This window comes from Rhodnius prolixus, unplaced genomic scaffold, assembly GCF_049639745.1.
Source record: "Rhodnius prolixus isolate KJV_2025 unplaced genomic scaffold, Rpr scaffold_1, whole genome shotgun sequence".
Lineage (NCBI taxonomy): Eukaryota > Metazoa > Arthropoda > Insecta > Hemiptera > Reduviidae > Rhodnius > Rhodnius prolixus.
In genome coordinates, this window is record NW_027411581.1 from 43,715,830 (window position 1) to 43,736,275 (window position 20,446).

A 20,446-nucleotide genomic window follows, 5' to 3' on the forward strand; every position below is an offset into this window, starting at 1 on the left:
AATAATAAACTATTATTATCAGGAAAGAGAAAAAGTGCATCTAACTGGCAAGCGATACTACAAACATAAAAATGCAATTTAATGCATACTAAGACTCATAAAATGTTTTTATTAATGAAGTAAAAGGCTGTAATGAAAGCTCATGTTAGTGATAATCTTAGTGATAAATTAGTGATAAACCTTCACCATGACAACATTCAAAATAAGTGATGCTTTCTTTTCCAAGGTCGTTACAGAATGATGAATGGCAGCTTCTTTCACTAAACAAATGCAACTATTTTATTGCTAGCTATTAAATCATTCAATACTTATCGATCATTAGCATGTTTTATCTTGGATATTTTATTGATTAAATCTTAATTTTTATTAGATAGTTATTGATTTATTTATTACGTGAATGAAAAAGAATACTATAAACTGAAGACGCACGATGCAAGGCCAATCTAGGTCAAGAGGCAACGATTTTTCAATGGCCATTCGGTAAGTTCGTACTGCTTTCTGACATTCGTAACTGAATTCTACTGTCTGCTTCTCACTTTCACCTGCATCATCTGGTTCACGTTCTAAGTACCAATACTTTGGAATATTGATCTATTATGAACAGATAAAAAATCACTTGAATAAGCATAGGAAATCTTAACTATTGGCTAGTGAGCCTCGCTGTTTTCTGAAGAGTATAGCCTACCGATCTACCTATTTCTACGATACCTTAGAGGCTTTTTTTTCTCCCAAACAGTCTAAACCTAGTACTAGGTAAGCATGGACACAGACCCGAGGAAGTAAGACATTGCTATCTGAATTAACTAATCAGAATCCTACACTGAGGACACCAGTGCAAATGCCCATCCAATCTCACCCAGCCAGTGTATGCGTCAAAATCCTTTGCAAGGAGAAAATATGATTCGGTAATCTTTCTATCTGAGACCCTGTAATAAAATTTTAGAAATAAACTCAACGAAGATGATTCAACATTAATTTGTATAAATAATCTTGAATACATTTCACAATACTCGTATACTGAATTCGGATTTACGAACGCGTTCCATTTTAAAAATTTAAGGGGAAAATATCTTGGTGGGTAAGTTGGGGCAAGGTTCTCCTCTTCTAGAGACCTAGATAAATTTTAGGAAAATTAAATGTATAAAAGGCATGAATACTAAAAATATATTTGATATTTCTTGCTATTGAATTTCTGGACTGCAGAAATTTACCTAATTTCATACCTAAGAGAAGTAAATTTGGAGTATTGAAAGTTTAAAAAAAGATAACAATTATACAAGTCTTTTTTTGGTACAAAAAACATATTGGTAAACAAATCGTGAAGAATTGCTTTGCAAGAAGCAGGTAACTCTTTGCGCGCTTTGTCAGTGTTTCAAGTACGGAGATCGTAGTGTGGGGAAGGCGACGTTCTTACCAAGCAATCAACATGATAACTATCATTTCTAACAAGAGAGTTTAAAAGTTCGCCCTTCAGCTGCTATTGGATAAACGACTTGGATTAGGAAATGCAATCTAAAAGTTTACCAATGGAACATATTTTTATTAATAATAAGGAATATAGGTGTAACTTCTTTTTAGTCTGCTTTCTATCCTGTAAGCTCTACAACAATAGGCTGCTGTTCCTCTAGCTTGGAAGCTGTCGATGCTCATGTAAGGAAGCAATGTTGCAAACAGATGTAATTAAATGCGAACTGTTTATAATAAAGCACATTAAAAAATAATTCAATGCGGAACTCAACTAGTCCTCCTTAACTCAAGCAATAATATGGAATTTACTATTATCAAACAACATTCTTACCTGGAAGAACTTGCAAATGAAAGCGCTAAAATTGCTAAAGTGCAATACCTCATTTAACAACTCACATTATATTAAGTAGTTAGTACTTCAAAAGTAAGTGCAATTATTGTATCTGCCTAAGGAAAAGCTGCATTAATCTTGTGACATCATATACACTGTGGGCGGTGAAGTCATTGCTTAAACCGAATAATTGCACAGACTTTGCAAATCATTAAAATGTTAAATTCTTTTTAACTACATTTGCAACACGCTGACAGAAGGCATCATCATCTAAAGACTGCTAATGAGCCGTTGGATCGCTACTCCATCACTGCAAGATATTTCTCAGTTAGACTGAGTTGTGATGGACTAATTACCATTAAAACTATAGAAAACTATATATATTTTAATCTTTTAGACTTAATTTTAAACGTTTTCTTTTGCCTTTAAAAAGCCTACTCTCTGTTTAGGCTCTGCTTTTTCACACAATAATCGTTTGATTTTAAACATTAGTTTGTTAGTCTGGGATGATGTCTTATCGGCTAAATCCTAAGAAAGTGACTCAAGAATTATTCGGTTCCTTTCTTTGATCGAACAAAATCAATCTTAAGTGTGGCAAAAGGACTAACTATGGAAACTCAATTGGATCCTGTCATTTACTTACTTTCTTAAACCTTCACTCCTACCATGCCACTAAGGATTAGCAGACAGTTCTACCTCCTTCTTATAACATCCATCAGCAGTAGGAGTGCTTCATTCAATTTACTTTCGAAAGATGACACCGCAATCCTTTCCTCTCTCAAGAAACCTTCAATTCCCCAAGATATGGTTCTACAGGATAAGAATTATTCTAAACAGGCAGCTATGTGAAAAGATCATTTTTACGTCACCTGTGTTTGGATATACTAAAAGAGAATGACGTTTCCGCCCGATAGTAATGTTCTAAAACACTAAAAAGGAAAAGCCAAGAACTGAATATTCGCTCTAGCCTGCTCAAAAGACTTCTTGATAACAGTTCCAATGTGACATCACTAAATAAATTATTAGATTATAACTCAGTTTAAAAATCTTTGAGACTATAAAATAGAAATTTGTAGATTAGGTAAACGTTCTAATAGGCAATCCCTGCGGAGTAAAAATTCCTTCATACTCTGGTTCATCCTCCATATTCAGTCTCCAACCTCTTATCCACAAGACCTTTAAAAACCCATTCATCCAACCATCCTCTTTCTGTACAAAACTTAACAATCATTCAGTCATGATATAAAAACTCATATAAATTCCTTAGCCAGGTACCACTCTTACCGAACATCCCAGACAGCCCCTTCCAACGTCACAAGAGTCGGTGGTCTCGTGATCTCCTTTCAATAAATGACAGGAAATTCCTCTAAGCTATTTGTGTGTTGTAGATGCGTGCGTTAATTAATACAGATTTGCTTGTGCGTATTAGAGAGTTGTAAATCTACGAAGAAGTTTTTAAAAAAAAAAAATTAAAATTGAACTGTCTGTGACTATTTATTGTTTTATTATTCTTTTCACGCAATTTTAACACAAGCTGTTTAAAAAAAAATGTTTTCGTCTCCGAGGGACGTCACAAAATTCATTTCCAATAATAACTCTACGTAAAATTTAACTCCATCGCAAAAAGTCTTCAGGACAAACAGGAGAGGGAGTTAGAGTCTTCATTCTCTCTACTAATTAGTCTGATGAAACCTTTATCCCGAATATGGGGATAATATGATTTAACCCAGCCGGTTATGTGAACATAAAAAAACTATAAAGTTTGTGAGACTGCTATAAAACGCACAAAACTGCAAGTAATTGGCCTTGATATAGCAGCTGACAACAGTCAGAAGTTGAATATGACGTCAGGCATATTTCCTTCAAGCGAAGATTCTTTACAACTTTCACCTGTTTACAGTATATGTATAACATTGAATAACCTTACAATGAGACAGCGACATAGAAATGAATACATTACAAATGTAAACAATAAAGTATAATCATGTATCTCTAAAAGAACGTTATGTAATGATGCAGTTATGTTCTTTTATTATTATCCTGTATTTCTCTAATAATAAACAAGTATAACAAACTAAATTTTGTGGTTTTTTTTTTAAGATTGTTGAGAAGGGCTTTCAGACTAACGATTGTTCTATGACTATCTATAACATCTATAATAAAGAATGGATTAGCCTCCGGACGCCAGTGACCTCAGATTTTGATGCGCCTTAAATTAAACAATAAAGAAATATAAAAATTAACTATAAAATGGAACGTACTGGCTGAGTAGTTGACTGTACAGGAAACATACAAGCTGTTCCACATAGTTTGAAAAAAAAGACGGCAGTGAGTAACGCGACAAAAATAGTTGAAACATGCATTAAATATTGAAAGGAAGAAATATCCGGTAAGTTTGCCGCAGTAACTGCTAATTTATCTCGCTCTTCTCAAACCATGTAAGTCTAACTTTTACTGCTATTGGCCGCAACATGGCCAGTTAACCTACCACAAATTCTTCCTCAATTAGTTTTAATCCTTGCAAATTGAACCGGTTTTTATATTTATATGAAAAAAAGTGTAGTTTTACAACTAAATTTATTTTTCTAATAATTTAAAATTTTGATTAAAAGGTATTCCATAAAGCAGTGGTTCTTAAACTTATCATAGACGCGGAACACAATTATATGTATATATTTTTCTCGCGGAACACTAACATTAAATAATTTCAAATTCGGTATTTAGCAAGAACTTAAAATTCAATTCAAATTAAAAAAAAGGAACAATTTTTTGTTTCGTATCTTTTGCAAGTTTCTAAATTTCAATACATTTAAAATTGAAATTTCGCGGAACACTTGGATCATATTCGCGGAACACCGGTTAAAAACCACTGCTTTATATCATCTAAAATTATAGATCTGTGCACAAAATAACTATAGTTTATAATTTAGAAAAAAAAGTGTACAAGAGAACAAAATTTCATACGAATACGTGGTTCACGGTGGGAGATATAGAACGGCCATAATTTTACAGAATTTCATGACCCAAAAAATTTTCAACCCTTAATATCTTCTACATTTATAGATCTGTGCACAAAATAACTATAGTTTATAATTGAGAAAAACAAAGTGTACAAGAGAACAAAATTTCATACGAATACGTGGTTCACGGTGGGAGATATAGAACGGCCATAATTTTACAGAATTTCATGACCCAAAAAATTTTCAACCCTTTATATCTTCTACATTTATAGATCTGTGCACAAAATAACTATAGTTTATAATTGAGAAAAACAAAGTGTACAAGAGAACAAAATTTCATACGAATACGTGGTTCACGGTGGGAGATAAAGAACGGCCATAATTTTACAGAATTTCATGACCCAAAAAATTTTCAACCCTTTATATCTTCTACATTTATAGATCTGTGCACAAAATAACTATAGTTTATAATTGAGAAAAACAAAGTGTACAAGAGAACAAAATTTCATACGAATACGTGGTTCACGGTGGGAGATATAGAACGGCCATAATTTTACAGAATTTCATGACCCAAAAAATTTTCAACCCTTAATATCTTCTACATTTATAGATCAGTGCACAAAATAACTATAGTTTATAATTGAGAAAAACAAAGTGTACAGGAGAACAAAATTTCATACGAATACGTGGTTCACGGTGGGAGATAAAGAACGGCCATAATTTTACAGAATTTCATGACCCAAAAAATTTTCAACCCTTTATATCTTCTACATTTATAGATCTGTGCACAAAATAACTATAGTTTATAATTGAGAAAAACAAAGTGTACAAGAGAACAAAATTTCATACGAATACGTGGTTCACGGTGGCAGATAAAGAACGGCCATAATTTTACAGAATTTCATGACCCAAAACATTTTCAACCCTTTATATCTTCTACATTTATAGATCTGTGCACAAAATAACTATAGTTTATAATTGAGAAAAACAAAGTGTACAAGAGAACAAAATTTCATACGAATACGTGGTTCACGGTGGGAGATATAGAACGGCAATAATTTTACAGAATTTCATGACCCAAAAAATTTTCAACCCTTTATATCTTCTACCTTTTTAGATCTGTGCACAAAATAACTATAGTTTATAATTGAGAAAAACAAAATGTATATGAGAACAAAATTCCATACCAATACGTGGTTAACAGTGGGAGATATAGAACGGGGATAATTTTACAGAATTTCATGACCCAAAAAATTTTCAACCCTTTAAATCTTCTACCTTTTTAGATCTGAGCACAAAATAACTATAGTTTATAATTGAGAAAAACAAAGTGTATAAGAGAACAAAACTCCATACCAATACGTGGTTCACAGTGGGAAATATAGAACGGGCATAATTTTACGGAATTTCATGACCCAAAAAATTGTCAACCCTTTATATCTTCTACATTTATAGATCTGTGCACAAAATAACTTTAGTTTATAATTGAGAAAAACAAAGTGTATAAGAGAACAAAATTCCATACTAATACGTGGTTTACAGTGGGAGATATAGAACGGGGATATTTTTTCGGAATTTCATGACCTATAAAATTTTCAACCCTTTATATCTTTTACCTTTTGAGATCTGTGCATAAAATAACTATAGTTTATAATTTAGAAAAAAAAGTGTACAAGAGAACAAAATTTCATACGAATACGTGGTTCACGGTGGGAGATATAGAACGGCCATAATTTTACAGAATTTCATGACCCAAAAAATTTTCAACCCTTAATATCTTCTACATTTATAGATCTGTGCACAAAATAACATTAGTTTATAATTGAGAAAAACAAAGTGTACAAGAGAACAAAATTTCATACGAATACGTGGTTCACGGTGGGAGATATAGAACGGCCATAATTTTACAGAATTTCATGACCCAAAAAATTTTCAACCCTTAATATCTTCTACATTTATAGATCTGTGCACAAAATAACTATAGTTTATAATTGAGAAAAACAAAGTGTACAGGAGAACAAAATTTCATACGAATACGTGGTTCACAGTGGGAGATATAGAACGGGGATAATTTTACGGAATTTCATGACCCAAAAAACTGTCAACCCTTTATATCTTCTACATTTATAGATCTGTGCACAAAATAACTTTAGTTTATAATTGAGAAAAACAAAGTGTTTAAGAGAAAAAAATTTCATACGAATACGTGGTTCACGGTGGCAGATAAAGAACGGCCATAATTTTACAGAATTTCATGACCCAAAAAATTTTCAACCCTTTATATCTTCTACATTTAAAGATCTGTGCACAAAATAACTATAGTTTATAATTGAGAAAAACAAAGTGTACAAGAGAACAAAATTTCATACGAATACGTGGTTCACGGTGGGAGATAAAGAACGGCCATAATTTTACAGAATTTCATGACCCAAAAAATTTTCAACCCTTTATATCTTCTACATTTATAGATCTGTGCACAAAATAACTATAGTTTATAATTGAGAAAAACAAAGAGTACAAGAGAACAAAATTTCATACGAATACGTGGTTCACGGTGGCAGATAAAGAACGGCCATAATTTTACAGAATTTCATGACCCAAAAAATTTTCAACCCTTTATATCTTCTACATTTATAGATCTGTGCACAAAATAACTATAGTTTATAATTGAGAAAAACAAAGTGTACAAGAGAAAAAAATTTCATACGAATACATGGTTCACGGTGGCAGATAAAGAACGGCCATAATTTTACAGAATTTCATGACCCAAAAAATTTTCAACCCTTTATATCTTCTACATTTATAGATCTGTGCACAAAATAACTATAGTTTATAATTGAGAAAAACAAAGTGTACAAGAGAACAAAATTTCATACGAATACGTGGTTCACGGTGGGAGATAAAGAACGGCCATAATTTTACAGAATTTCATGACCCAAAAAATTTTCAACCCTTTATATCTTCTACATTTATAGATCTGTGCACAAAATAACTATAGTTTATAATTGAGAAAAACAAAGTGTACAAGAGAACAAAATTTCATACGAATACGTGGTTCACGGTGGCAGATAAAGAACGGCCATAATTTTACAGAATTTTATGACCCAAAAAATTTTCAACCCTTTATATCTTCTACATTTATAGATCTGTGCACAAAATAACTATAGTTTATAATTGAGAAAAACAAAGTGTACAAGAGAACAAAATTTCATACGAATACGTGGTTCACGGTGGGAGATATAGAACGGCCATAATTTTACAGAATTTCATGACCCAAAAAATTTTCAACCCTTAATATCTTCTACATTTATAGATCTGTGCACAAAATAACTATAGTTTATAATTGAGAAAAACAAAGTGTACAAGAGAACAAAATTTCATACGAATACGTGGTTCACGGTGGCAGATAAAGAACGGCCATAATTTTACAGAATTTCATGACCCAAAACATTTTCAACCCTTTATATCTTCTACATTTATAGATCTCTGCACAAAATAACTATAGTTTATAATTGAGAAAAACAAAGTGTACAAGAGAACAAAATTTCATACGAATACGTGGTTCACGGTGGGAGATATAGAACGGCAATAATTTTACAGAATTTCATGACCCAAAAAATTTTCAACCCTTTATATCTTCTACCTTTTTAGATCTGTGCACAAAATAACTATAGTTTATAATTGAGAAAAACAAAATGTATATGAGAACAAAATTCCATACCAATACGTGGTTCACAGTGGGAGATATAGAACGGGGATAATTTTACAGAATTTCATGACCCAAAAAATTTTCAACCCTTTAAATCTTCTACCTTTTTAGATCTGAGCACAAAATAACTATAGTTTATAATTGAGAAAAACAAAGTGTATAAGAGAACAAAACTCCATACCAATACGTGGTTCATAGTGGGAAATATAGAACGGGCATAATTTTACGGAATTTCATGACCCAAAAAATTGTCAACCCTTTATATCTTCTACATTTATAGATCTGTGCACAAAATAACTTTAGTTTATAATTGAGAAAAACAAAGTGTATAAGAGAACAAAATTCCATACTAATACGTGGTTTACAGTGGGAGATATAGAACGGGGATATTTTTTGGGAATTTCATGACCTATAAAATTTTCAACCCTTTATATCTTTTACCTTTTGAGATCTGTGCACAAAATAACTATAGTTTATAATTGAGAAAAACAAAGTGTACAAGAGGACAAAATTCCATACGAATACGTGGTTCACGGTGGGAGATATAAAACGGCCATAATTTTACAGAATTTCATGACCCAAAAAATTTTTAACCCTTTATATCTTCTACCTTTTTAGATCTGAGCACAAAATAACTATAGTTTATAATTTAGAAAAACAAAGTGTATAAAAGAACAAAATTCCATACCAATACGTGGTTCACGGTGGGAGTTATAGAACGGCCATAATTTTACAGAATTTCATGATCCAAAAAATTTTCAACCCCTTAAATCTTCTACCTTTTTAGATCTGAGCACAAAATAACTATAGTTTATAATTGAGAAAAACAAAGTGTATAAGAGAACAAAATTCCATACCAATACGTTGTTCCCAGTGGGAGATATAGAACGGCCATAATTTTACAGAATTTCATGACCCAAAAATTTTTCAACCCTTTATATCTTCTACATTTATAGATCTGTGCATAAAATAACTATAGTTTATAATTGAGAAAAACAAAGTGTATAAGAGAACAAAATTTCATATCAATACGTGGTTCACAGTGAGAGATATAGAACGGCGATATTTTTACAGAATTTCATGACCCAAAAAATTTTGAACCCTTTATATCTTCTACATTTATAGATCTGTGCATAAAATAACTATAGTTTATAATTGAGAAAAACAAAGTGTATAAGAGAACAAAATTTCATATCAATACGTGGTTCACAGTGAGAGATATAGAACGGCGATATTTTTACAGAATTTCATGACCCAAAAAATTTTCAACCCTTTATATCAGTGGTTCTTAACCGTTTCATAGACGCGGAACACAATTATGTGTATATATTTTTCTCGCGGAACACTAACATTAAATAATTTCAAATTCGGTATTTAGCAAGAACTTAAAATTAAATTCAAATTATAAAAAAAGGAACAAATTTTTGTTTTCGTATATTTCCTAAGTTTCTAAATTTCAATACATTTAAAATTGAAATTTCGCGGAAAACGTGAACGATATTCGCGGAACACCAGGGTTCTGCGGAACACCGGTTAAGAACCACTGCCATAAAGGAAAGTAATCGCCTATTTTTCAGGCGGGGTTTTACGTCCAACTGCCAATTTAGGTGTCGTGGACGGAGGCGGCTAGCAAACACACTTTACTGTAAATTTCTTTTATTAACCATTAAATAAATATCCAAGGCCTACGACCGGGAATCGAACCCAGTACTACAATACATTTTAGCTTTGCAGGTCTCGCCTCTAACTGCTCGGCTACCGTGGCGCCCCATTCCCCAAAGCAAACATCTTAATTTCTAACGCTTTGTAGGCTACCAACAACATTTCTGGAAAACTTAAGTATGTGTTTAACCCGAACAATTCAAAAAATCACCTAATATGTCGTAAGTGTATTGGTATCATTTTTCAAACCTCAACGTAAAGTTAAAACTTTAACAAATTAGAAGATAAAATATGTACATGAGTAAAAAGTAAAACTGTTTAAAATTCAGTACATATACCGGCTATGTTCGAAACATTACCGTGCTGAAATTTTAATGAAAATAATGTTTAAATTGCCTGAGACTTTAAGGAGGTGATTTAGGTCATGATTTGGGGTATAAAAAAATAAAGAAAACCTATAATTTCAGGCAGTCTTTACGTCCAATTTCCGGTCAGTTGGGCGGAAGCAAATAGCTTCGTATGGTAAACAGCAATACTTTACTTAAAATTTCTGTTAAAATAAAATCCAAGAATAAGTCTCGGAACCGAATCCAGTACTATACGATACATCTCATCTTTGCGGTCAGTGCCTCTAACCCCGTGAAGCTATGTGGCGCCTATGTCTATAGTATAGAAGTTGACAAAGATGATCTGTTATTAAAGGATGTAAGGAAATATGCAAATACACGAGTCAAATTAATTTTAGATTTGTAGATCTTAGGTCAAATATGGTGTTACGTGAGAAATTAATTATTTTGCACGTCAAGCTCCTATTTATTACATATATTACAAGTCTTAATCTAAAAAAAAATCCATAAACTTAAGTAAAATCCTGAAAACAAATACTACACTTCAAAAACTACATCCATTCCAGGGTATCCTTCCTTCTATTCAATGAATTATTACCCATTTTTCGGTTATCATACCCTTCAACTTCGATATTCCTATCTCTCTTTCTCTATATTTCTATCAATTGGCCAATTCTTGCTGTCACATGAAGCACAAACGGCCTATAAGATCTTCTGAAAAGAGAGCTCTTCAGCAGTTTCAATGTGAAAGAGTTTCACCACGGCGTAATTACCCTAACGAGCTCAACAATAGAACTTTTACTTATACCAGGTAATTTACTAGATACTTTACATTATTTACTTTACATTCTTTGTTATTGTAGTAAATATTTTGAATAGAAAGAATAACGAAAAGAAGAGAAACTGAAACACTCAGATAGGGTAAGTTACTCCTCAGGTGGTGTTCACTATTGCATCTTCTTCAGACTGTTTATTTCATCAAATAATGGAAAAGATACCACCTAGATAATAAACAAACATTATATGCAATTAATAGTGATTGTCATTTCAATTCAGTTCCTAGTAAAAAGCTTTCTTTTATCGCAAAGTTAATGGCTGCAGAATCAGACGACAAACTGAGAATTCTAAAGTAGTAATTCAGAAATTAAAATTAATTTACAAAATTATAAAATACTCAAATTTGATAACAAAGATGGGCGAATAAATAATAAAAATAATAATAAGAGATGGAAGAGATTTACCCAAAATCTTAGGAGTATTTTTCGGGAGGCTCCCCCAAAATAAGAAGGTGAATCAGTTTGCATAAACGGCAGGACTTACCTGCAGAAATCAGAAAAAACGAGTTTAATTTCAGTTGGTTAACTAAACTGTATCTAGGCCAGTTTGGTCTAGCCAATAAATGTTTATCTTTAGATCAATATTTTAGATTTGTAAACTTATTGTAACCTTATTTTTTGCCCTATTTTTTCGAACTGAGGGATAAATACCTGAATGACAATCTTCTACGCATTTGAGACAAACAATATTACGTTTTTTGAATTGGGTAATCACATCATAATTTCTGAATCATTTTAGATTTTTTTTTAGCCCTTGCACCTGAACATTAATAAAAATTAATTTATTTTATAGAAAAAAAAAAGAATAAAAAATTTTGTTTTGAACGAAATATTTCCTCTTAAGGAGCTGTAATCAAAACAATCATTGTAACAGTCGCTGACTTCACCATTGTACCGTACAAGAAACATCTGCAAAGAGTAGCAACCTTTTATTTTGTATTAGAATAGATTTTTACCCCGCTTCAACTATTTAACAGATTTCCTTAGATGGTATCACTGAGATAGGACAACTGAAGCAGTGCCAAAATAACTCCTTTAAATTAAGACATACTTTTGATATGGTCTCGAAACTAGTTGTTAACCGCAATTTTTGTAATCTATTTTTGCTAACCGATTTTTGAAATCCATTATTAATATTTATAAACGATAGAAACAGAGCGTCAGCTGCTCTGATGAAATGTTCCACACGCAAGTGACTAAACTGTGAAGTAGGCGATATATCCTTTCACTGTGACGTAACCAGCCAGCACTAGCTATAATTTAGCACCAATACTCCATTTGAAAGATTGGAACTTCAGCCACACATTTTATTGAAGTGAAAGGGTCACAGATAACACTCCAAGGGTTCTTTAAATTGGAGGTAATCTATTCAATTGTAGCTTAGTGTAAACATACAGCTGCTTGAATAGTGTTTACCCACAACGACGCAACATCTATCAAGAACTGGCTCATCCAAATCGCTCCTCCGATCTAACTTAATAAAAGAAGAAGGCACTTTGAGAATACAGAGAGAATATTTAGGTATAATCTGGACCTCCGGAGACAGGTCTCAAAAAGGAATGCCAGAAAGAAAAAGAAAAAAGTCATAGAAAGGCATTTCAAAAACAGGACATCCTGCAAAAGCGGCGAGCATTCATTGCTACGGTACTTAATGATGGTATAACCGATCAGACAATGTTTAGAAGATCACTAGGAAGTAGGAATTTAGTTCTCGACGAGAGCTTCTTCAGTGCTAGACTGATTAGCAAAAATATAATTCCAATTAAGAGAAGTAAAGTTCGAACTGAATTGACGTATAAGTGTTGCCTTATATTTTCTTTGAAACAATGTGTGAGTATTCGATAGCTTGAGATCTTCTTTTAACTTTTCGACCTCCAAGAAGATGACATCAGTACCCCAAAGCTTCCTTCTCGTGTAATTTCCAATGTGTTCAGAGGGGGTACTATTCAAAAGTTTTATCAAATCTAGAGGATTGGCGACTATTCAGTTACAAGTTCTAAGTTGGATTATAGTAAAGATAAAATCATCTCAAAAAGAGAATTGAAATTCTGATCAAAAACAGAATAAAATTTCACCCGTTACAAAAGTGATTTGGTAATTATTTCTAAATGTTATTTCCCTTTACGTTAATCTGGATTCGATCTCACAACTTACCTCTGTAATTCTTAATACATTACAGATAATATCTTAGATTAGTATTTTGAAAATAACTGAATAAATTCTGAGTGAGCCATTATATCTAAAGTTCCTTAACAATGACAAAGGAACAAATAACAAAGTAAATGGCCGTCTCTTTGTTTTCTTGTCTGCTGATTTAAAGTTAAATAATAATAATAATTATTATTATTATGTTTATAAGTTATTTATTTGGATGTTGTAAAATTTTAATCCTTGTGACTTATTGATCAACTGGTACCTTTTCAAGCTTTTTGGGTAACAAAAAAAATCTTTCTCCAGTTTTATAAACTAAGCGAAATCAAAATTGTTCTTCGACTGGTCCAAACTAAGGTATCTTTCTTGTAAAAGAGATAAAAATAAATTTCAAATTGCCAATAACGGAAAATTTTTACATTACTTCAGGAAATTCCTTTATTTCTAAATTGCTCTGAAGAGATTGACTCCTTAGTCCCAGGCTGAGTAGGAAGAATTTGATTTGTAAGGGATTGTAAATTACGTACAAAATTGTGAGAAGAACGTTCGAGGATATCTGAAGAAGAATATCTGCAGCAAATATTTAGAATAATGGGAATGCTAATCTGAATCTGCTGATATGAATTCTGAGGTAACAGAAGCTATTCCTTGATAAAACAACAACTAAATGTTATTATTTTTCTGTTATGAACAGCTGGGAAGCGAAAAGATTATTTCTGATCATCATTAATAGTTTTTTACTGAGTTTCAATGAAAGAACGTTACTTCAACCCGGATCAACTGAGCCCTTCAGTAAAATGCGTGTTGCGAACTGACGCCATTCAGTCATCAACGCCAACTATACTAACTCACGAGCCGAAATAAACACAAGAGTGCATTAAAACTTTAATTACACCCCGAATTCATTTCTATTACTCTTGCGAATTCTCCTTAAATTTGTCCACTTTACTTGCTACCTATATTTGGTGTACATTCAATCAGAAAGGCTCTATTATTCTTCTTCAGATTCCGAAGGAGTTAGTTCGATTGCCACTGTGCTCCTTCTAATCACAATCAAGGCTTCTCATTGACACCTAGCACCGCTTTAGGAATGTCTCAGTTTATACATGGTTCGAACATGTCTTCTGATCACTTGGAAAGAGAATTCTTTTCAAAAGAAGTAGAAGAACTGCTATATTTTTGACAAACCGGAAACATAAGTTGTCATAAACGTTTGAATAAATATAAAAGTGTGAATAAGTTATTGTCGTCAAACCGGAACTAACAAATGTTAGTGAAAATTCTTTTCAACATTACGAAAGATGGAATTTCCCACATCAAGAAATAAGGAAATGAATATTGAATTTCGTTGTGTGAAGAAATGTAATTTACGATTAAAATACAAAACTCACGCTATTTCTCTTTCAGCATTACTCCTATCGTGTAAGAAAATTCAAAAACTGAATTTCCATTTTATCATTCTATTCAACTAAAGAAAACTCTAAGGAAAAGTTAATGTGTGAATGCTCTTTTAGTGAAATTGGGCGCAAAATAAATTATTGTACACAATAAAGCTATAATAAATAATCTTGTAGGTTACAAGACAATATTAATATTACAATATTAATCATTTATGCTTTGTAAATTAAGCATTTCACAAATATTAATCACTTTTCCAAATCTTGTGCTCATGAATATTCAAAGTTGCATGAATACTTATTTACATATTTTGAGAATTGTCAACAATTTTTATATTTTGCTTTGGCTTTCGCCAATTAACATCTTTAAATATCTTATTATATTAAAAAATATGATTAGGTTGGCAGTGCTGGGTATTTGATTTTAAAGGTACGTCATAGTTCGCATGTTTATCGTATCCCCGGCCGTTTTCGGACTTACATTTACCATCAACAGAGGAGATCAATGAGTATGATGTAGAGGTTTCGTCTTCACTTACGTCACCGTTTCACTATAAATAGAGACTCCGATTCAAAAATAAATAACCGCTTATTTACTGGTTAGTAAATAACGTGAATTATCGTGGAGAATACTGTATTTTCAAGGCGTCACGGTAGCCGAGCGTTAGAGGCGAGACCTGCGAAGCTAATACGTATAGTGGTACTGGGTTCGATTCCCGGTCTTAGGCCTTGGATTTATTTATTGGTTAATAAAAGAAATTTACAGTAAAGTAAGTTTGCTAGTCGTCTCCGTCCACGATACCTAATTGGTAGTTGGACGTTAAGCCCCGCCTGAAAAATACTGTATTTTCGTACTGAATGGGAGCTAGCAAGCAGTATTATTAAATGCCAAATAATTCCTTTCAGTACTTTTTATACTGAGGGTATATCTTCATATGCTTCAAATCTACGTCTTCAGTGCAGTCTCATAAAGAGAGTGGAAGATCTCTTTCCAATCCTACTAAGCTCCACGAAGTACAAGATTAGCTTTCAACCTAGTTACAGTTCTGACGGTGATTTTGTTAGGTGTCTTTAATCATTATATCCTAGGTGATCCCTCTATTTCTGCTTCACAGAAGTTTCCTTTACTACGGTTGCTATATTTTGTTTGTCAGCTTTGCGAAGTCTTTTTTTTTTCTCTCCTTAAATCTTCAGGCGTTTATCTAAACTCTTCCATCTCTCTACAATCGGTGACCTCCTTTGAAAGCATGTCTGCCCTTTCATTTGAAGTAGTTATATAAGGTTTAATCAACTACGTAAAATTTGAACGTAGTGTGAATTTTCATTTGTGAGTTATGCAATTGCTCCATACTCTAAAATTTCATAAGAATTTCACTTTCACACAAGAAATGCATATTTATACCTACCTAACAATGTATGGCCGGAAATAAGAGCACAAACTATCCTTGGAACCTTTTGAAAACCATCTATTTATAATTATTACCAATAGGCATGAAGAAATCTTTTAAATCAGAGTTTCAGAGAAATAATGAGACATTTGCGGAAGAAGGTCGCAGTTTTTCAGAGAAAGAGAAAGTTCATTGAATGTTAATTGTCTAAAATTCAACTTGACCTGTCTTGAATTAGTTTAAATAAGTAGCGAAATGTCTGACAATTAATAATTATAAGGACAAAGGATAACTAAATTGATTAGTAATTAATATTCGATTAATCCTTCAAAGTTTCTACTCAAAAGATGATTGATTAAAAGAAATATCTTATTTATTATCTAAACAATTAGTAACAATACTAGTTGTCAATTTCTGCTAAGTAAGAGTCAATTATTGACCTACAGCACAACGAACCCAACTGTCAGAAGGTCGGATAAAAAAAGGTTAAAGTTATAACTAACTATAACTTCGCCCTTAACCTTGCCTTGTTCAATGATGGCTAACTTTTTATTATGATCGTTATCGCAGCTTGCTGAACGGTGGTCAGTTTGCAGCGTTGTGTAAGAACTGTCGTTAGTGAATGGTCTACTCTAATGTCCTGTAGTAAATGACCTACAAAAGTGTCTTAACTTGCTGTTGCCAAACTCTTTTATTCCCGCACACCTTACATTCACTTAGGCGCCTTGAATAGAAGCGGATAGTCTAAATTCTTTATGGTTAATATCCGAAAGGCTAAAATCGGTAATAGAAACTATTTGTCTGTGTTTTGAGGTTCTAACCGCTCAGTGTAAGGATAGTTCATCGAGAAGAAATAATTTACTAGTCATTCATCTTTCGCTGATTTCATACGTAGTGGTAAGGATCTTTTTGTATTTCTGAGCGGTTTTCAGAGAATTGATTAAAAATAATGGGTAAAACGATCGTTAGCTAAGTTAACAATGGATGCCAATTGTAAGTGCTTGAAAGATAGATACATTCACTGCAATATTATTTCTCCAAAAGCAGTATCCAAAGACAATTAAATATCCAGGGTGTTCATTTTAAGACGGCTCAAATGCATTTCATGCTTAAACGGTTGTTCTGAGCGAAAAATGGTAGAGGAAAAATTTGTTGCCTGACACCTCTAGTTTCAGAATATGTGACTTGATTTTAGATTCCTGCCGCATACGCGGCTGACGCTAACCTGGCTTGCGAGTCTGAGGAGGCACCTTTCAAGACACAGTTCATGCTGCAAAAGTGCATTATTTGGTAAATTAAGGATTAAATTTGATCCTTTACATGAAAGATATTGATCACTTAAATATGTGGCAGGAGGTTTCCAATTTTTTTGGTAATTAAACGCAACTCTCCCAAAATTACCAAACAATTATTAAACCTTCTTGTTTGTAACAGATGTAAAATTATTTTTTAGCCATTTTGGGTATGTTTGAGAACATCTAAAGCTCTTAACATTTGATTTTTCTTAGAAAAGTCACTCGGAAAACAACTTATTTCCCGATATTAAGAAAAATACTAGCTTTACGGCCTTGGCAATATTTTTAGTAGAAAGGGGATGGAAAAATACATAAAAATGACCTATCGCGTGCTCTTCTTTCTCTTTGATAACAAGTTAAAAAAATTGAAATATGATTAAAAATACCAGATTTTGAACTGGCATAGCACCTTTAATTTTGAAGATATCGAATTGCGGTTTCCGGTTTCTTTCATTACTTTTTATACTCTTTAAAACTGTGTATATGAAAATGGGGGTCAACTGCAAACCCTCACCTTTGGTCGCGCGTCAGCCGCGTATGCGGGCAGAAATCTAAAATCAAGTCACATATTCTAAAACTAGAGGTGACGGACAACAAATTTTTCCTCTACCATTTTTCGCTCAGAACAACTGTTTAAGCATGAAATGCATTTGAGCCGTCTTAAAATGAACACCCTGTATATGAGAATACATGGCTGGGATCCGCGAAGATGGATATTGTCAATATTAATTTTCAGAGGTTGAATCTTTAAGTTTGTGTAAAGAAATTTGACTTCCACTATGTTCGTTGACATCACATTATCAGAATGAATATGAGAAAGGTTACAGTGATTCCTCATATTAACCTTTCCTCAAGGTTTATCTCCCCTAAATCCAGTCAGATTGAATGGTGACTTTCGTACATTAGGAAGCTTAAGTGAAAGTCAAAATTTTCTTCATTAACACGATGACTCAATCTCTGATGGTGAATGTAAAACAGGTCGTACTTAAAAAAAAAATAATAATAATAATTAAATAATTAAAAAAGACATGCATTGTCAGAAAAAAGCACTGGCAAACATTAGAAGCCATTTTTTTTTGCAATAACTGCCTAAATAAATAACACACCCATTAGCCAAACGTGTCATTCTATTTTTGGTGGCTTCTTAAAAAAATGAAATAAAAACTAAGAAGAAGAAAAATTAAAAAATTGGTTCCAGGATCGTCCATTCAAAGCCCTTAAAACAATCAAAAACACAGTTTAGTAAATATTGAAAATATCCAAATAATCTATACGATCCAAAATATAAAATAGAACAAAACTAAATTTCTACTTTTCGAGTGAAGAGAGTAAGGGTTTAGGTTAGTTGTCCTTGATAACAATTTCAAATTTAGTAATTTATAAAGTTGATACCTCTAAAATTTAAAGACAAGATGTGATACTTCCCTGATAATTACAAAAAAGGTGGAAAGCAAAAGAACATATGATTTAAAATAATATTTTGAATTTAACTGTAGATATTTTGCTTGAATTCTACTTAACCTGCTTACAGGTGAATACAAAATAAAACAGATCAATATGAGGTTAGTTAGAAAGGAGTTCTCTTTACTTACGAGGACTAAGTGCGTAGGACAGTTTCTTCAGGAAGTTAGCTATCCTTACGGCCACTATAATCACTGGAAAGCCAACAAGTTGTACTGGTAATTCAAATCCACCGTTAGACTGTGCTTGGACGACGGTGATACCAAGCGTAACCGCCAGCAAGAACACGCTGAGTAACCTCATGGCTAGGAGAAAGTCCGGACTGAATGTGCGCGGGATAACGTAAGGGGCTGTTATGCCACTCTACGGATCTTCCCCCGCTCTGGCCGCCCCACCCAGGTATTAGTACAGCACAGGACTATGTACCCCACCACCACTTGTTTCCGGGAATCCTGCGTCAGCCCATGAACTTGGGCCCAAGAAACCTTCAGCTTGGGAACATCAACATCAAGCTGTTTGACCTGTTATTAGATCATATTATTTTTTTTTGTCTAAGAAGGATGTCCTTAAAATTAAAAACGAAATTATTCTAGCCCTTTTATAATTAATAACACCACTTTTAATATTTGCTGGCCTTTGTACATTCATAATTAGGTTGATAAGTGTGGATCCAGATTGTTTAAAGTTCTGCAACTCAAAACTAAAAGAGCAACATTCAATTTGATTATAATGATTGCAGTTGGAGGGATATTTGTACAAATTTAAAGCTACATTTGGAATTTGCCTCAGGAATCTAGTCCCCAACGTGCCAAGTGTCATGGTTCTCCATTTTCTCGGCTCGCTACTCTTATTCCTTACTCAGAATTAAATCATCCATTCTTTTCATTTCTAAGAAATATCTCAATTTTTTCATGAGGCTGCATTGTTCTTGAATGAATTGTTCAATGATTGAACTTGAATCATTGTTCCAAATACTTTATCTTCATCAGAGTTCCTCCACAAACAACTCTAGAAATATACCAAATCCTCACACAGCGTATTCTACATGCTCATGTAGAACTATGTGAGAGAACTATATCACCCAACTAGATCAGAATAGGCAAACAAGCAAACAACCTTTATCTCAAGTTTTTCAGTTTAGGTATAACTGAAGTTAAAAAAACAAATAAAAACTATACAATTTGGCAATTTTTCAGCATTACTTTTTTGCAATTATTAATATTATTGCTGAGAGTCAAAGGAGCTTTAACTCTTTAAGCCGTTGTGGTGTATACGAGGTGTTGCTATTAAATAACGAGACTGATGCTGCTACAGAAGAACTATGCATGCGCCAAATCCTAACGACCGACAGCTGTGCAGCGTAAAGCCTTCTCTTTCGATTGCAGCGTCTCACGTATTTGTAGAGAAATCTGTCTGACCGGAACCGTTGTTTGGGTGAGAGG

At 32.9% G+C, this 20,446-nt stretch overlaps 1 protein-coding gene across 2 annotated transcripts in view; it reads right to left on the minus strand.

Moving 5' to 3' along the window:
- Positions 1–20,446, minus strand: part of LOC141460211 (uncharacterized) — a 44,920-nt gene that overhangs the window by 17,029 nt on the left and 7,445 nt on the right. Inside the window, exon 1 of one of the 2 annotated variants that reach the window (XM_074140012.1) lies at positions 19,136–19,337. The exons of the other annotated variant lie outside the window; for it this stretch is intronic. Within the exon in view, the coding sequence (XP_073996113.1) occupies positions 19,136–19,307 (172 nt within the window). The 5' untranslated portion in view covers positions 19,308–19,337. Of the gene's footprint in view, positions 1–19,135; positions 19,338–20,446 lie in introns of those variants that run through there. 2 annotated transcript variants of the gene reach the window in all.